The 18,126-nt window shown below is 41.6% G+C and overlaps 1 protein-coding gene across 4 annotated transcripts in view; it reads right to left on the reverse strand.

Annotated features, from left to right (window-relative positions):
- MAP3K3 (mitogen-activated protein kinase kinase kinase 3) overlaps positions 1-17,816 on the reverse strand; it is a 43,285-nt gene extending 25,469 nt beyond the window's left edge. For 3 of the 4 annotated variants that reach the window (XM_062595470.1, XM_062595469.1, XM_062595468.1), the window contains exons 1-5: positions 17,640-17,816; positions 10,809-10,930; positions 10,341-10,430; positions 6,703-6,743; positions 1,087-1,186 (exon numbers count right to left, since the gene is read on the reverse strand). In XM_062595470.1, the coding sequence (XP_062451454.1) occupies positions 1,087-1,186; positions 6,703-6,743; positions 10,341-10,430; positions 10,809-10,930; positions 17,640-17,643 (357 nt within the window). In that variant the 5' untranslated portion in view covers positions 17,644-17,816. Of the gene's footprint in view, positions 1-1,086; positions 1,187-6,702; positions 6,744-10,340; positions 10,431-10,808; positions 10,931-17,119; positions 17,139-17,639 lie in introns of those variants that run through there. The other variant, XM_062595471.1, reaches the window with a different exon arrangement.
- Between the last annotated feature and the right edge of the window lie 310 nt (positions 17,817-18,126).

An 18,126-nucleotide genomic window follows, 5' to 3' on the forward strand; every position in this document is an offset into this window, starting at 1 on the left:
TTGGCTTACAAAGATCAAGTCACAGACAGGCTCTTGTCTCTCTGATGAGAACACTGCCTCAGAATATTTATGAATCCAGACCCAATGATCAAGTGAAAACTGCTTTCAGATAAGAGATGAATACAAGGAAGATTAAGACTTTTAGAGGATAAATCAGAGAAGAATTAAGACTGCTAATAAAACTTCATGAAATTATGCTCAGAGGCCCTCTATTCTACAGCCCACAACTCAAAATGTGAATAAGTTATTAACGCCAAAGAACCACTTTAATTTCATTTTTGTCAGATTTCTGCTGCTGAATGGGGTTTTGCATCCCTTCCACGAGGGCTGCAGTCCCCAACATTTGCGGGGGGGGTGGGGGGTGGTGATGGTGGTGGTGGTGGTGCAACCCCATGACAAAAAACATGACAAAAAAAACAGGGTGTCCGGAGTGATTAAGCCACGAAAATACCTTAGGCTATTATTAACAGAGACCAGTCCCGTTCCCTAGCGACATATGCTACTTCTTATGTCACTTTCTTTACCAACCATTGCCCACAACTCCCCTCTGGAATCACATACCGGATAGCTTGTCCTGTGCTCTAACTCCCATTTTTTGCATACCAGCTGGGCAATAAGCAGAAAACGTTGCAGCCAGCAGGAGGTAGATGTGTTACAAATGGCTAGATGGCTGCCTCTGGTCAGCAAACAGACGAGACAAACAGAAAGTCTCAACCCCCTGCTACGGGACAGCTAAAGAAATGACTTTGGGACTGCCTATGGTCCTTGGATTGTGTGTGTATTTGCCTGCAGCAGTTGATTTCAGCAAAGTACTTCAAATGCCTTTTGTGCTTCCCTAAGGGAGTCTCCCAAACAACACTGGGAGAATGAAGCAAGACACCGATGTCTGTAGCACAGACGGACACCAGCGTGATGTTTTGTCAGTATCAGAAGGTTTTCCTTGGGAGCAGAGGGATTCAGTTATGGTTCCTATTAGAGGGCAAAACTGAAAGCTAAACTTTAGGGTTTAGAATTTGGCATGGCGAAAGGTGGTGTCATCTAGAGAGATAATTACGTGTTTTGAGCATTGGTAACAACCCTCTGTACCTCATTGTTCATGTAGTGGAGGTCCAGTGGCTGGCCAAAGGCTGTTTTCACTTTCTGTTGCACGTCTTCATAGCGCACAGGACGGACAAATGGAATAATTCTGGAAGGAAAAGGAATCACTGATTGAATTAAGATATGTACCAGACCATACAATCAAATTAGATGGAAAAACCATTAGAAAAAAGATTTGAATGTTTTCCTTCCACTCTCAAGTAGGTAATGATTTTTTTTTAATTTGAATTGATACTATTTTTTTTAGCAAGATTTTGGTCCCTTTGCAAACTGTTCATCAGAATGCAATAGTCAACCTCAGAATTATTCAACTAGAGATTTCAAATAGAATGCTTTTGTTTCTGGATAGATAAATACGTATCCTTCATTGAGTAAATCACTTCTGCATAAGAGGATGCAAATCTACTATGTGTGCTGCCTTAAAGTATTCCTCCCCTAACACAAGACAAAAATACATTTAGTGAGAGTCAAATTGAAAGCTGCAGGCCCAAATAACAAAAAAGTATTTGGTTTAAATCCGACAGTACCTAAACTCAAAACTCGCTTCCTAAAATTTTGCAAAATGCCTTCAAATTGAAAAGTTTCAACAAACACTCTCACAGCACATTAGTCCTGAATTACTGAGCGATGGTATCAGCAGGAGCACACAAAGGTATCCGAAAACCTGCAATCCCCAAGTTGGTCTGTGACATTCACTCCACAGTAGCCGTCCTCCACGCTCAAATCAGAGATCTTCAGACACCTGAACCACAGGCTCACTACACTGTCTTTGCAGCTATCCTTCAAACCCCACGCAATGCAGCACAGACCTTTTGTCAAGAGCTGAAGTCAAATCTAACCATGTGCAACTGTTGGCACTTGTAATTCTTTCTTTCTCTCTTTTTTTTTTAATTTTGTTTTGTTGGTTTAAACCACAAAGGCCTGATGGATCAAAACCTACAGATTGTTTCAGCTGTGATGTCAGCGCACACCTGTCTGAATACATTGCAATAATATAGAGTATTTTTATGAGATAGATCAGTCTCAACCTCTCATGCTTCCTCCCTACCTCAGCAGACGAGAAACATTTCAAATGAAATTCACAGGTATTTTTCTTGGGTGTTCATCAGTAATGTACCTCCGGGCACCTTCACGAACTATTTGACACAAAAAAGCTTGCATGAATGTAAATTATCCTGATTGCTTTCTCTGAGCCCAGACCTTCTGACACACTAGTTGTAATAGTCAGCTATTTCCTTGTCAGATGAATGACAGGTAGTTTGAGACCAATGTATACAAACGGCTGCAAGAAATCCAAATGGCAACTGGCAGAGCCATCCTAGGGGAACCCTGCAAAATCCTGCAGCACAGTCATGCTTTTCAGAAAATGACAGTATAGTTTTCTCTGTTCAGTATTTATGATTGTTTTGCCTGTCTAGGAATAAAAACGATATGGCATTAGGCAAAGAAGCAACATGAAGTTTCAGCAAAGCTTCTACGACTGTTTATTTTGCTGGAATGTTCTTCTGTAGGAACTTGCCAAGTATTCAGAAAGTCACTACCTTGACAGCAATGAAAAAAAAGTCTATTTTCCCTCTCTTCAGGGCACGAATCAGCAAGTGAAAAATGCAACGCTGGGTCAAGAACCGAAGGATTCAAATGTAAACTATGGCTTACAATCCGTATTTTAGACCGTATTTTAGCAAACCAGAGTCCCAGAAATCCACTCTGACTCCTTCTGCTGTGCAAGGCCCAGATGGATATCTGTTCCTGCCTTTGGGCTCATTTCCCCTACATTTCTCACCATCAGCTTCTCCATGGGCCAAAAGATCACACTGATTCTTGACCTCTGGCAGGCTAAACAAACAACTTTGGCATACAGTCAACAGCGACTGACCACTTGGAAAGCTGGTGCACCGCTCTCTTAGCTGCTTATCACACGACTACGACTTGGAACAACCTGCTTCAGTGCAGCTCCTTGCAACTCAAGAATTGCCATAAAAGTTGCAATTATTTAGCACCACTTGGCAATTCTGCCATGAGGTTGAAATAGGAAAACCTGAACGGACCACAGAAACTCAAGACCTGTCTTGTTTGCAGGGACAACTCCTTCAGTTCAATGAAATCCCAAACCATCTCTGGGGAAGCTCACAGAGTTTCTGCTGAACCTGCCTTTTGGACAGAAGACTCACTTTCCAAAACATCAATCCAGCATGCTTCGCTAGCACTCAGTATCCTTTCTCTATATGCAGCTTTTGTTTTAAATAGCTCTGAAGTTAGCTGGCTTCCTCGGCGCCTTCCCAGGAAGGGTTCATCTTGCTGCCAGTCCTACAACATTCAGCTATTTAGAAATAATTGTCCTTGTTAAAAAAGCAGCCCACAATAACATTTTCTACATATTACTAAAAAACCCGTCCATGAAATTATAGTACTCTGGCACTGTACAAATGTAATTTGGCTCTCAGCTGAACTGAAGTCCCTTATAAAGGCTTCCATTCTATACTCAATGCATTAAAAAGCAGAGCTGTTCTCAGGTGCCACAAATTCTATTAGTTTAAAAACTCCGTGCACTCTTCTAACACAAAATCATGGACTTCAGGGTTTAAGGAGCCCATTCCTGCCTGACCACCTTAATATTTGTGGTTAGATCTGGCAGCTCCTCTGAAATCAAGCACACACACTTACATTCTCAGTGCAAGCTTGCTGTCTGTAACTGCATACCACTTTGGGAATGGGGAATTCAGGCAAGCGTAACTGCATAATTAGACTAACGCACAATCAACCTTTTCATTTTAACGGTACTTCAGAAAAACTGTTCTTCTCCCCTGAGCTCTGTGCCATCTTAAATGTGCTCACTCAGGCAGAGGACAGGTAAGATGACAGTACGACGGTGACAAGATTCCACTTCCGACTTACTTTATCACTGTATCACAAGAAACCGTGACATGTCACAGCGGCTCTGTTGTAGCGCGCACAACACCTCTGACACCGTCAGCCAATTCTTCTCCTCACTTCACTACGACCCCAGCACATGACAGCTATGATGACTTCTGAATTTTCTGCCCGTGCGCCGACGAGATCCATTTTTCTTAGTGAGTGAATTCACCACGCAGGACTTCGGTGAGCAGAGCAGTTCAATTTTTGAGGACAATTTTACCAGTTATTCTCCAATACCCGCTCTAGCAACAAAACAATGCCTCCCCCTTTCTGTTATAACAAAAATCCCTGAATTTGACAAAAGAGGATACTGGGGCGCTTAAGCAGCCCAGTCGGTAACCTTTGCTGATAATATGCTGTTAGGGTATCAGCATACCACTTGTACTGTGGTAGTATCAAACATAAAAATGCCTTTTCCTTTTCTTTTCTCGCAAGATATCGTGAAACCATAAGTTCTTGTTAAAACTGTTGTCTGGGAAGGGAGAAACCAAAGGATTCTCACAGGATGTCCATGAGGAATAACATGTAAGTTCATGACTACAATCCAATTAATTTCTTCAGAGAAAGGAAAATGGAACATAACATCACGATCCCTTTTTCCCCCCTCAAAGAAGGCTCAAGATGACTCTTGAAGAAGCTGCAAACAAGCCTGCAGGTTCCCTTATGTTCCCACAGCCGCTCAAAAGTTATAACAGCATCAAGATTTCCTCTCAATTAGAAGGGAAATAAGGGGCTTTTTGAGACATATTTGAAACTTCTAAGCAACCATTAAGCCCTGAAGGAATTCCCGCTGATACAACATTTGCATTCTATGGCTGCTCCTACATTAATAGCGAGCTGTAAGTGGCACTGGCACTGTGCTCCAAGCTTTATTTCACCAGGGAGCGTGCGCATTAAAATATAACCTCAAACTGAGACCTGCGCATCAGTAACAGAGAAACTCTGAACTGACTTTAGGAACGGAGCAAAGTTTTAGGCAGTTATTAACAATGGGCTTTATTGCTTCATTATTTAAATTCCTAAAACTGTTTCTGAGCAAACAAGTTTCACCTTGGTATAGCAAATCAAATCTGTCCCTTTTTGGTGATAAACGTCATCTTTTCAAGAACCGATAAACGTACGACAGGTTTTTACAAGACCTTTACGAAGGACAGATTGGCACTTCAAGAAAGTGATCAACCAGCCCAAGCTGTGGGGTTCTCAAGAATGGAGGCACATTTTATAACCTACTGCAACAGCCAAGGGAGAGCCAATAGTGTCAAAGAGCACATCAGCAATCGCCTCTGAAAAAACAATAAATAAAAAGCCCCTTAGCAAGGTGCAAGAAGAGTACAAAAAAAGGCTTGTGACTGAAGATACACCTACTAATCATATCTGAACTGTGTAGACAGGAAAAATAAGAGTTCCATGATGTATTAGCATCTTATAAATGTGATTAAGTGACTCTAAACTTCAGGCATGATCTTCTGTGTACATGGAATCACACAACTTATAAAATGCTTAGATTTACTTGTGTGTGAGGTATTTCATTTCAGCAAAAAGATCCTCATGTCCCTACAAGGGGGGCTGAAAGAAAGACCTAAATAAATTTTATTCATTGGAAACAATACTGTAACACAGAAATGCTAATACAGTTCTGTCTTTTGGAAAAGAAGTGTCTCAAAACCAAGTATTAGAGGAAATAACATGGAAACTTTTATGCCAATGAAAAATCTTCCTGTGCCGTATCTGTTGCTCAGTCATGGCAGGATAGTAATAGTGATAGATCATCAGGAAGTGAGAAACTAGAAAACAATGAAGCTAGTTTGGTCAGATTCATTTGTTTCTAGTTAAATGAAACAAAAAGGGAACGTATCTAAAATAAAGAGATCATCAAACTGAATTTATTTTAGGCTGGACAGACTTTTTAATATCAATGCAATTCCCATATCAGTAGATACAATGGAAAAACATCAAAGAAAAAATGCTGTATGATATACATGAATTTTTAAAAATTAAGTTGTGTATAACCAGTTTATCATTGCCTTGACCGGCAACATTTGTCACTATCACATGTGTTTTTCATTCAGCAACAAGGAAAGGAAAAGGGTTGTTTCTGAATTTAGAGAAAAGTGTTAAAAAAAGAATCCCCAAACCACAAGCTTAGAAGATATGGCAGGGACACAGCATTGCTCTTCCAGACCATAGAGCTTCCATATTACTCTGTACTGCTAATAGTTTGCAAAACTTCACAGGCAATCAATGAGCAAACCTTGAGATGTTTAGTATGCTTCATTTTATTTCTTCCCTGACCTACTACTGCATGCGTGTCCCAAAAGAGAGACAAACACACCTACGCAGGGAAACAAAATAAATAAATAAATAAAGGTCCCAGATCAGAATTCGATAACCATTGTAGCTTCAGAGTCCTGAAAGTATTAGTGTGAGAAGAGGAAAGGAAAGTTCCTGAGGGTACGGAGGAAGAAAGGAGATAGCTTAATGAAATTCCCAGAAGGAAAAAACCTCCATTCCATCCTGGATAAAGCATATAATACCATACAGAGAAAAAAAAAGTTTTAAAAACTCACAGAAGTGTGCCTGTTCCAGAGCAGAAAGCATTTATCACATCAGTGAAGCCCACAGAGATTCAGCCTTAGCCAATTACTCTACTACAAAAAGTTTCAGACAAAGTAGCAAAGACAGACTTACCGTCTTTCCCCGTTATGTTCAAACTTTATCCTTACATCATTCTGCACAAAAGAGAACAAAAGGTTACTTCACTATGAAACACTATGACACAGAAGAGCATACGAATGCACTATATAATAATTTCAAGGCCCTCACACAAATTACTACAATTTGTGATAGCAGCAGGCATCACCTTTGCTTAACTCTTCTTCTACCTCTCCAGAGCCTACCTCAACCACTTGTCTTGCTATTAATAAATTCCCTTTCATCTGACTTTAAAATAAAGGAGCATCATGGAATGCCTCCGTTATACAGAACCCAACTACCAGCTTATTCTGCTAGCAGATGTCATCAGGAAAGCAACATTGCACTTGTTCCTTCTTTTTATCTTGTCCTAAGTAGAAGAAATCTGCAGGTAGCATGCTCTTCCTCGTCACAGACAATGAAGACGGGGAATTTATAGGCAGCAAGTTGCATGTACTAAACGATTAATTCTATTCACATAGAATTTCACACAACATCTGTATCTGGATGGATATAGAGCTGAACTATGGTGCATTTGCAGTTGTTTTGGTTTGCCAAGCCGTACAAAACAGGCAGAAATACACCTCACCCAACTAATCTGACTATTTCATTATATCTGTGACACAGAATAGCTATTTTTTTTTGCTCTTCCTTTTATTCTTGCGATGTACAAGCATATATAACAAACAGATAAATAGGTAAATTCCTTTTCTCTCTCTCACACACTTAAATTCCTCAGAAGACTAAGCAGAGCACAATAAATCTGGTAACTTCACATGGAAGATGAAGCAGCCAGTGTGGACAATAAAAGGATGACATGTGAACACAGAACCATGGGGAGAAAGTGCTGGAGGAGAAAGAGAAGGAAAGGTGCAAAAATAACGTATTTTTATTATTTGTCATTGAAATAGAGGACATAGATTAAATTTTTCTTGTAGTTCAAATATATATCAATCTTTAATACTGCATAGGAAAAGTTTGAAATGGAGACTAACAGCACATCAATCTGAACTAAATTTCTTTTTGCATTCTCAAAGCATGATTTTTTTTCTGAGCAGAAAAGAGAAACAGATATAGTATCTGTGTTTGCAGAAACTCAGCCTTTACTATGAAATTACCAACAAAACTGTCATCCTTTAAAGTATGAAAGGGTCATCGTCCACACTGACAGATGGTTAAACGCACTAACCGTATAACCTGTGCGTTATGTTGTAAACTCAGAAGATGCTATGTATCACGAAAGAATCAACGTGTTGAACTTTCAACTCGGGAGATCAAAGTTCAAATCCCAATTTAGGTCACAAAGATAAAAATAAAAGGGAAAAATCTGCTATGATAAGGCTCCATAATTTCTGCTGCACAATTTATTTGATTGGAGTAGATTAAGCCATCTGTGAAAGCCTTAGACAATAGGCAATCATACATCTAGGAACTTCAAAAAAATGTGGCCAGGAAATGCTCTTTAGCTAGAGGAAATATCTGGCAGGCCTAGTGGTCAAGAATGCAGTTCAAAGGGACCCATGCAATCACTGAGAGTACACAGTATTCCTGCAGCAGTACTGCCAGCACATAATTGATCATGACAAATGAGTTTTCCAATCAGAGCAACAATAATCTGCGGGTGGGTAATTTACACACCAACTTTACCAAAAATGTTTTCTCAGATGTGAGAAGAGAAAGAATTTACTACAGACAGACATCAAAATGCACCGAATTTAGAGAGCTCTCGTTTAATTGAGCAGTAAAGGAAAGAAAGCAAGAAACTGCAGAGGGATAATAAGCTATGAGAGATGCCCTTCAGCCAACTACTGATAAAACAATTGTGTCTTAGGCATAACGGATGGAGAAATGATCTCTGTACACTGGGATTGTCTGGAAAGAAGGCTCTAGACCTTCATTTTTTGCCATGCTATTCTAAGAAGTTCAGCCTAAGGGAAATAAATAGGACTGCTGGGATGAAATTAAGCAAAGGTAATTTTTAGATTTAATTCCTGACCTCAAGATATATCAAGTCATGAAATGGCTAAGTGACAAAAGCTACCTTAATTAAAATCAGACATCTCTAAAAGATTTTTTCAGGGCTTCATAGAAGCCCATCTTCTAATTGGGTGGTACCTAAACAAACTAATTATCTTTCAACTTCATTGCACTCTTAAAATTCTAATTTGTAACAAAAGGAAGGAAAAAAAGATCATGGGCAGCAACACAATTTGGTATCTGTCTCTGGATAATTTTTTCAAAAGGACTGGACACTGGCCATTTGTGTCTGTTTCTCAAAGATCTAAGGAAATGTTTTCAAAGTGGTCTTGATATCTACGCTTCAGAGAGAATCTAGAGAAATTAAACATCTAGCTCTTAACTCCCTCTGAAAGTGCAGTGAATCTATTGCATTTAAAAACCAATTTTCAGAGCAGTTCACATAAGCTGTCCTAAGGGATGAGCAAAAAAGCAATCCAAGTTTGATGTTTTAGTGTTCCACTTCTGCAGTGGGTTATCATAAAGACTGATTACAGATTTTGATTTCAGACATCTCTGAATTTATGCCTCAAAGTGATTTGGAAAGGATTTTGTACTACTCCATTGATGGATTTGTCCAACATGCTCAAGGAAATCCCAGATCCCAGCTGAACAAGTAGATTATGAGCAGAAAAAGCATAAGGAAGAGAACAGTCAAGAACTTTAAAGCTTGCCTCCAGAAAGCTTAAGCCTGTAATAAGGAGATAAGTGGAAAGAGGCAACTTCTCCTTTTAACTTTGGTCTAAATGCAATTAACTTAATTCTTCAAGGCAATAATAGACAAATGCTACTTGACTGAAATTGCTCCTTTTGCATTGAAGTACTTTATTCAAATAATATGCAGCACACTGGCAGGGCTATATTATTCTGTCCTTCCTTTCTACCAGAAAGTCAATGCAATTGTTTGCTCTACGAAGAAAGTCTCCAGCAATGTACAGTGAACCTAGAGAAATTTTGAAGTACTGGGCCTGCCACTTTATTACCTTGGGAAAAGTATTTCTTTTAGAAAAATGGACCTCATATCCCCTTACCCAAATAAGGGTTAGTTTCATCTCCTTCCTTCATATGACACATGACTGGGTAATTCTAGACAATCCTCCCCTTTAAGGATGCTATCTCTATTCAGACACCTGTAAAGAAGTATTTCTTTTTTCACTGTCTGAAGCAAATCTATTATAGTTTCACTAAAGTCTGTCTTTTCAGATAATCCCTTTTGCTGTTTTTGAAACAACTTCAGCTTGACTCCCTTTTATTAGAAGCTTCATTCTACATTAACGTGCAGCCTGTGAAGATGAGCCCAGCCTTAGTTCCTTATCCAACAGATCGCTGTATGCAGCTTTAAACTGCAGAGGCCTCTTTTTGCATCAAGAAATTGAAATATTTTTTCTTTTTCAGCATTACTGCTTCTCAGTTCTCCGCTTCACTCTTTTTCTTTTTTTAATCATTTCCACTGCAAAGAAAAGAGCACCCTATTGCTACACGACACAGTCAGCAAAGAAAAAGCTTTCCTGGCCTCCCACACCTGCCTAAAAGAACTCTTTAAAGGCTGCTGCACACAGTTTTAAAAACATGCTCCTGATTTATAATTGCTAATACTGAATTGGAAGCCAGTTTCTTACCGGAATTTTTTTTTCATCTACTGCAGAGGCACACTGGTTTGTTATCGCAGGGCTGGTCAGTAGAGGTGGACTGCTGGCATTCTGTTTTTTCTTTAAAAGTAATAATAATAATTAGCCGTTGCTTGAAAAAGAGGCAGTATGGACTGCAAAACAAGAAAACCACTTAGTAAACTTCCTAGTTAGTCTACGCAGATCACACCCCATCAAAAATTCATGTGGGAGGAAGGCAGAGGTTTCAAAATCTGGAGAAATTTAGTATTCTATCAACTTCAGTCAAAGAAGACAAGTAAATGACAAAGATACCAACCTAGCAACATGACCTGAGCAAGGGGAATAGGGGGTTAATGCCACTGTGATACTAGCTGCCAAAAGCTCAGGATGGAACACAGGCAGCAGATCTCCTGTCAATCTATTCTGGCTCTTCTGCCTCCGGGTAACAATTTCAAGTCTCACTAAATAGCCTATTACCTGTTTGTTGGAGTGAGCGGTGTCTTTATTCTTCATGGTATCAAATCCAGTCAGTCTGTGACGTCGGCCCATCTGGAGTGCTACCAGGTCCTTCATGATGGAGTTCAAGGCCTCTTGTTCGTCTGATCAACAAGAATTTTAGCAGTAAGTTGCTTGTGTGAATAACCATAACACTCCTGCATTTGCTTTCCACTAGTTCACAGAAAGACAATCCTTTCTAGAGGACTTTGCAAATGAACTGTAATTTCATTTAGTCATAAAAAACTTCCAACAAGCTCAATTTAATCTCATAAAGTAGTAAGCAGATGGATAAAGTAATTTGTCCCAAGTTGCAAAAGGATCCGGCCCTAGTAAAGGTTCAGAACAAATGTCTCCAACTCTTAGTTTTGTTAAAACAGCTTCACAACAAACAGCATGACTTGGACAGATTCACTAGATCACCATTAGGTCATTTAGGAAGGGCAAATCGATGTCCTTCTGCCAAGAAAAACCCAGTAAACATCTGTTCTGCAAAACTTTTCTCTTTATTCCCCCCAAAGCAGCTTTTGGAACAAAGTCTAAAAACACCTTATGAGACTTAAGGATCTACTGAACCGATTCAAGTTGCACAGCAGCAAGAACACTGTCTGATGGCAGAGTACAATACAACAGGTTCAATTCAAGGCCTCTTAAAAATGCTGGGAAAAAAAAGCATGTAAGAAATATTCTTCTCATACAGAACGAGAATTACTTTCTGAAGCTGATTCCTGACGTGACGATTTTAAAGAACTTCCTTTGCTTTTGGAAGCATAACAATCCTAAATTACCCAATACTATAAGGGGGAGAAGTTGGCACATGAAGTTTGGTTCAAAATAGGACTGTGCTAGACGCTTTGCTCCTAGGCGCTCTGCCATCACTGTAACAAAGCAGCATCAGATAACACGACTTAGACGATCTGTTATTGGCACACTTGTGCCTACTGTATTCCTAGGCTGCTGTTTCACATCAAGACTGAGGGTTTTTTGCAGGGATAAAGCATTGTTTCCTTAGCAACTGTGTTGTGCCCAGTTATAAATTCTTCTTGATATCAGGGGCATGATAAAGGCATGATATTTGAACCACAGACCAGATCAGCTCTGAAGAAGCCTAAACGAAGAATTTGTCATCTCTGCAAGAGTCTGGTTGGACTTTACTAGCAGTTTGGGATGGAAAACTTTTTTATGCATGATGGAAACATTTCAAAGCGATGAAAACCAGCAAATGCATAGACGACGTTATCACATCCCTACCAGAATGACAGTTATCTAGGTGTGCAGCGCTTGATACCTCCTTCCTCCAGAAAGTCCTTAAACATATCAGTTGGACATGTTTGAGTTGAAACAAATGAGCATTTTTGAGACTATTCTGTAAATAATCAAAAACTTGATTTCAAAAATTCACCATGGCTACGTATTTGCTCTAGACTCAGGACACCGATTTAGATGGTTAGTGGTTTACATTTGTAGGTATTGGTCTGGGAACAGTTTCCGTACATGAAACGATGGACTGGCTTCTCTGTAAAGGGGACACACTGGGACTATGTATTTCTTCAATTTCATATTAGGCATTTGTTTACAGGCATCTCTTATAAAGCTAGCTTATGTTTTATGCAGCAGACTTGGATCATAATTTACCAATGACTGAATAATAAAATTAGAATTTTGCAGTGCCCTAAAATGATGCATGTGAGACACAAATAGCGTTCACTCCCTGCATGCTTTAGAAGCTAACAAACTTTGAAGCAGAAGAGAAAAAAATATGCTTATTTGTAAGGGGATAACAAATTAAAATGTTCTAATCAGGAATCACACTAATGTTTCAGTTTGTGCCCTGTTCAGCTTTCCGAGAGTACTAAGCACTAGAGCAGAGTTAGTCCAGCTACGGTCTTGAGTATGTGAAATTACAGTGATGTTACCTCACTCAGCTCACATTTTATTAACTTCTCTGTAGAGACAGCTTTATTCTCAGCAGGCAAGAGCTACTGTCTAACCATAACCCCCTCCCCCAAAAAACTATGACCATATTCCCATCAAGTTTTGTTTTCAATGATTTTGATCATGTCAAGACTTCAGTAAAAGCAATGCAGAAATTACAGTGAACTTGAAGGCAATTCTGGAGAGTCAGCATCCCATTCTGCAATCTTGCATTCATCGCATTTGCTCTTTCCGCATCACCAAGAACAAGATTATTAGGATGTTAACAAGGTGTTGTATTAGTTTTTAAGGCATAAAACCAATCAAATTTTATAAATTGAATGATTTGCCCAAAGATTTGTGGGCACTAGTGAGCACTACCAGAAAAACAGAAATAACAGTTCCAAGCCAGACTACGGATGAGAATGGAAAGAATTCTCCCTACACATTTGCAGGAGGTGTTAATTTAGAGTAAAATTCTTAAAAAGGGGAAAGCAGAGCAGAGAAAATAAAGTCACTTGAAAAAAACAAAATCGAAACAAAACCCACCAAACCTCTACTGTCCAAGAAAAGCCAGAGAAGACAATAACTACATTGTAGCAGTGGAGAAGGGAGAGTATTCCTTGAAATTCCAATTGCATGCAAAAGAAACTAGGGGTATAAGTAACACTACCAAAGCAAGAGGTTGCTTTTCAAAAACCGTATCAGCCAAAGGAAATAATTGCTAGGATCTATCTCAGCACTAAGTAACCCCTTGTGGGAGGAAAACATGAAAATACAGTTGTGAATGAAGTTCAGGTTCCAGGTAGCTGACAGTACCCTTTTTTTGTTGCTGTTGTTTCTAACTTCACATTTGAATGTTTAAACTTTTACCTTATAGAAATGTTTCCAATTTACTCTTATTCTTTAATCTTGTTCAATGTTAAGCCTAGTCTTTCGGTCACCTGGCAAACAACAACCACAGCTTTACACAACAAAATATTACAAATTATGGACCGGCATAACCCCGGAATGCCTACCACCCAAACACGCTGCGAAGAGCTGGGATGCGAGTTTTCCACTACAGTGCATTTTGGGTTTGGCCAGATACCAGGAGGATGAAGAAGAGCTTGTCTTGGCAGACAGTCAGGGTTCCTTTGGGCAAGAAGCAAAACAGCTATGAAAGCAGTTTATAATTGAGCACTCATGACAAGAAATCAAGTCAATCAAAGAATAAGTCTGTGAGTAAGAAACTGCATCTAAAGGGTAAGGCATGCCACTCAAAACTAAAACCCAGAAGTTATTATGTATTTACAAGCTATAGGCAGTTGATCCCAAAGCCTAAGTTGCATATACAAATCAGATGAGTTTCAAAGACTCATTTCTATGAGCAATTGGGCAATGTGAACAAGTGAGCTAACCAATTATGTATCTCCTGGTGTATATTACAGCTCAGTTACACGGCAAATTTATTATTAGCCGAGGCAGCTTGTGACTTTACAATACACTGAGACATTAAACTCTCCAGGCCAGCATCTGGTAAGCATCTAGGCCCTAGCTAGCGCACTTGAAGGTCTGTATCTCACTTACAGTATACTCAGTTTCCCGTGTAGACAAATGTTAATGCTGAAACCTTTCTTACATAGGAACACTTAATGCAATATAACAGGCTGACGGAACCCTGAGCAGATGCTCTGAAGGCACTTTCTGTTCCCCAACTCCCACTGTCCAAGTCACTTCTGAACTTTTCCTTAAAAAACGTAATGTATTGTTCTCTTGCATATTGTTTTATATGGCCTCTAAGGGTACCAGTAACAAGAGATTAGGTGTCTTTCTCCTAATTTGTTTACCATATGAATTCAGCGGCAGTTGAATACAATGATTTTTTTTTCTATCGCAGAACGACCACTTTAATGACCAGTTAATGAAACTCCCTCATCTCAGACAGGAAGAATTAAAAAACAACGTGTCACCCTAGTTTTACAGAGAGTTCATTAGATAACAGCCAAGCACGGGCTTGTGATAGAATCACAGCGCAGCGGCTGAAGGACTCGGACTGGCAACCGCTGTAAGCGAAGACAAGCAGTGCTGGAATCACTGCCTACAAATGCTGAATAACACATACCGACAGTGACTGTAGTTACCACAGTACATTCACAATGCAGTAACTTAAAAGACCGTGTCCGAGCCTGACTCTTGCTTCCTGCTTAGTGGTCGTTTTAAAGAGAACTGGAGACTTAGCTGAAGCGAGGAAATGCACATTTTACATTTGCGGATTGTCATACTTTTACACGTTCATTCTTAGAGGCACATTAAAAAATCTGACACATTTAAGCTTCAGACTGCAGCTTTCAAAGGGACCACAGCATTTTGCAAGCTCAGGTTCAATATTGTACTGCAGTTAGATTAGCAAGTATTGATAATGGCTTTGAAATCCTGCAATCTCTTATGCAAATACACATTTTTAATAGTTTCACACTAAGCTATTGGCTCCCTACTGCTAAAACATACTATTTTATAGTTCATCCTTACGTTGGTGAGGTAGGAAATGAAGGAGCATTTCTCTTATTCAACGTAAAATGAAAGTCAAATATTGAGCTGAGTTTGTGTATGAAAAAAACATTTGCATTTAGGTTTGCATTGTAATGGATTTAGCCTTGAGAAGGATGAATGCTTCTTTAGTTCCATCAAAATACAGGATTTCTACAGACTGATTTTAAAGCAGTACATGCAGCAGCATCACATTAATCACACAATGCAAAAGTTACTACAAATGAAAAATAAGCAATTTTTGAAGCGCACTGAGAGACCCTGTTTTGCTAGGTCTCCAGTAGGTCTGGGAAACACAGTTCTGCTTTGTGCGGGAAAGATGTTGTCCAGGAAATGCTTTTCATGTTTTAAAAACTACACTCAAGGATTTTTATAACATCGATAAAGGGGAACTGCTACTCTCAGAGAAAGCTATTCCTCCACATAAAGCATTTATTTCAACAAATGTGTGGTTTATTACCCAGGTCTGATCAAGTCAGTATTTGCTATGGCAGAAATGGAAATAGTTTTGAAAAAAAAAACATGAAGTTCAAAAAAACAGAGCAAAAGCATCTGCAGATTGGTAAAAACAGGAAGTCTGTAAACCCCTATAAACCAGTATGCTATTTCATATAGCATGATAATAGAAGATGTGATGCCACAAATGTTTGTTTAAAAAGGCAAAGATGAACAAAAAAACCCATTTGTTTGTTGTCTGCTGCCACAATAGAAAGTTGATTGTCTGTACAAATAATTAACAGATCCAGGGTCAATAAGTACATTTCTTAAGCTGAGAAAAGAAATGGAGTACCTATTAAAGCTTTGAAAAAAAAGTTTTGAAGAAGTTTCATTTTCCATCCTTCACAACATGCCACCAAATGAAACACCGGGTATTTTGTAAGAGTCCTAGCAATAACAAAATGCCTTTATGCCTCTATGTTTTAGGGAACTGTAAACCTTTCTTTTTTTTAATACATAAAAAAAAAAAAAAAAAAAATCAGAGCCTCTCCACAAACCTGGTACATGTAGTGTATATTTGGGGTACTCAAACAAAAACAAAAAAAAAAAATCAGGGTTTAAACTGGAACTAACCTGTAGGCTCAGTCCTCCTCCCCTCCCCCACAGGGCAGCAGGGCTGTCAGTGCAGCAAAACCTAAGCGCTGTGTTACGGGTAAGGGAGCCAAGGGAAGGAAGTGACACAGGCAGGAAAAAAGAGCAGATCGAGGGAAAGACTCAGCTGCAGCTGGGCCTGTAATGAGCATTTCATTCTAGGCCTACCACAAACCTTCGGCCCAAACACAGCTTTCCCCTCTCTTTCCCAGGTCTGCACGTATTTCTCTGTAATAGAAGCAAACAGCAGTATTTCAAACGCTGCCGAGGAGCTCTGGGCAGAAGCCGTCTGTCAAGTGCAGGGCGCCGCTGTCGGAGAGGTTCAGCCGCACCAACGGGCTCACGACAAACTGCAGCACCAGCACCTACGTTATCCGTTCCCCCCATCTTTCTGATCAGTTTACGAAGAGCAAGATAGAAGGGAAGCAGAACATGATGCGGCCTGCTCACCGCAATCCTGTACAAGATTTGATCGCGACTGCATAGCGAGTTCAGATAAGATCATTCCTGTCAGTAGCAACCTGTTTGTGATGGTGCAACAGCCTACGGAAGGTCCGTGGGCTTTTCACTCGGCGCTCACGCCGTCAGCGATACACGTGCAGCTGCCACTGCAAAATGGGACTCCAACTCCTTCCTTCTCAACTATAGCAAGCTTAAGGACCATCAGGTTGGTTCCTTTAGAGACAACAGACTGATCAACACTGTGCTGCTCTTCCTAAGGGCAGCCCACTCCCAGACCTAGACATGTCGGTTGTACTTACAAAATCAAAGCAAGTTACGTGCTTGCTTCAGTAGGAGTTGCTGTTGCCGGGACGGTTACGGGCACAAAGCGAAGTTGCCTCACTTCTGCTTTCAGAAACATCCACGCTACTTTATGAATTTACAATATAAACGTAGGAATCGTGCAAACAGATTAAATAGCGAGGCAGAGTCTCAGGAACCTACACTAAGGGGGGGGGGGGGGGGGCGCATAAAGAAACCCCAAACGCGCAGCCCCCGAGCGATGCAACTCAGGATCACCGCAGACACCCCCTCGCCGGCGCACACGCGCAAGCAAGGTCTGGTTTACAGGAGCGAAGTATTCATCCCGGTGCGCGAAGACCCTTCTTCACGCCGCAGGGAGGCACCGGCTTGCAGAGGCCCCTTCACGCAGGCCTGGACGGACGCGATCATTCAAACCGCGCCGCGGCGGCAGCGGCCCGCGACCCCCGAGCGCAGCCGGGCCGCTCCCGGCCTCGCTGTCGTTACCGCCCGCGCTTCCCGCCCCCGCCCCGCGCTTACCCATGGCGGCGGCGGCGGCCCCGCGGCCGCGGGGCGGCGGCGCGCTGAGGTGCGGGGCTGTCACCGCCGCGGCTCCATGGCGGCCGGGCCGAGGGGGAGGGCTCACGGCCGCCGCCACATTCCCAGGCCCGCGCCGCCGCCGCCGCCGTCTCCTTCCGGCGGGCGCCGCTCCGGCCGCCCCCGCGGCGGCGGGGAGGGGTGTGCGGGGGGGGGGGGGAGGGGGGCAGGGGCGGTCCCGGTCGCTCCCCGCCGCCGCCGCCGCCACAGGGCGCCCGGGCCCCGAGCAAAACAAACCGCTCGGCGGCCGCCGCGCACCCGCCGCCGCCTGCCTGCCAATCACAGGGGCCGACCCGCCGCCGCCCGCCAATCCCGGCCGCCGAGCCACCCACCCGACGGCGCCGCCCGCCAATCGGCGCGCCGCCAGACGCGCCGCCCGCCCCGCCCCCTCCGCGCCGCGGCGCCGGCTGCCAATTGCCCCCTCCCCCCG

This window comes from Rhea pennata, chromosome 26 (assembly GCF_028389875.1).
Source record: "Rhea pennata isolate bPtePen1 chromosome 26, bPtePen1.pri, whole genome shotgun sequence".
NCBI lineage: Eukaryota > Metazoa > Chordata > Aves > Rheiformes > Rheidae > Rhea > Rhea pennata.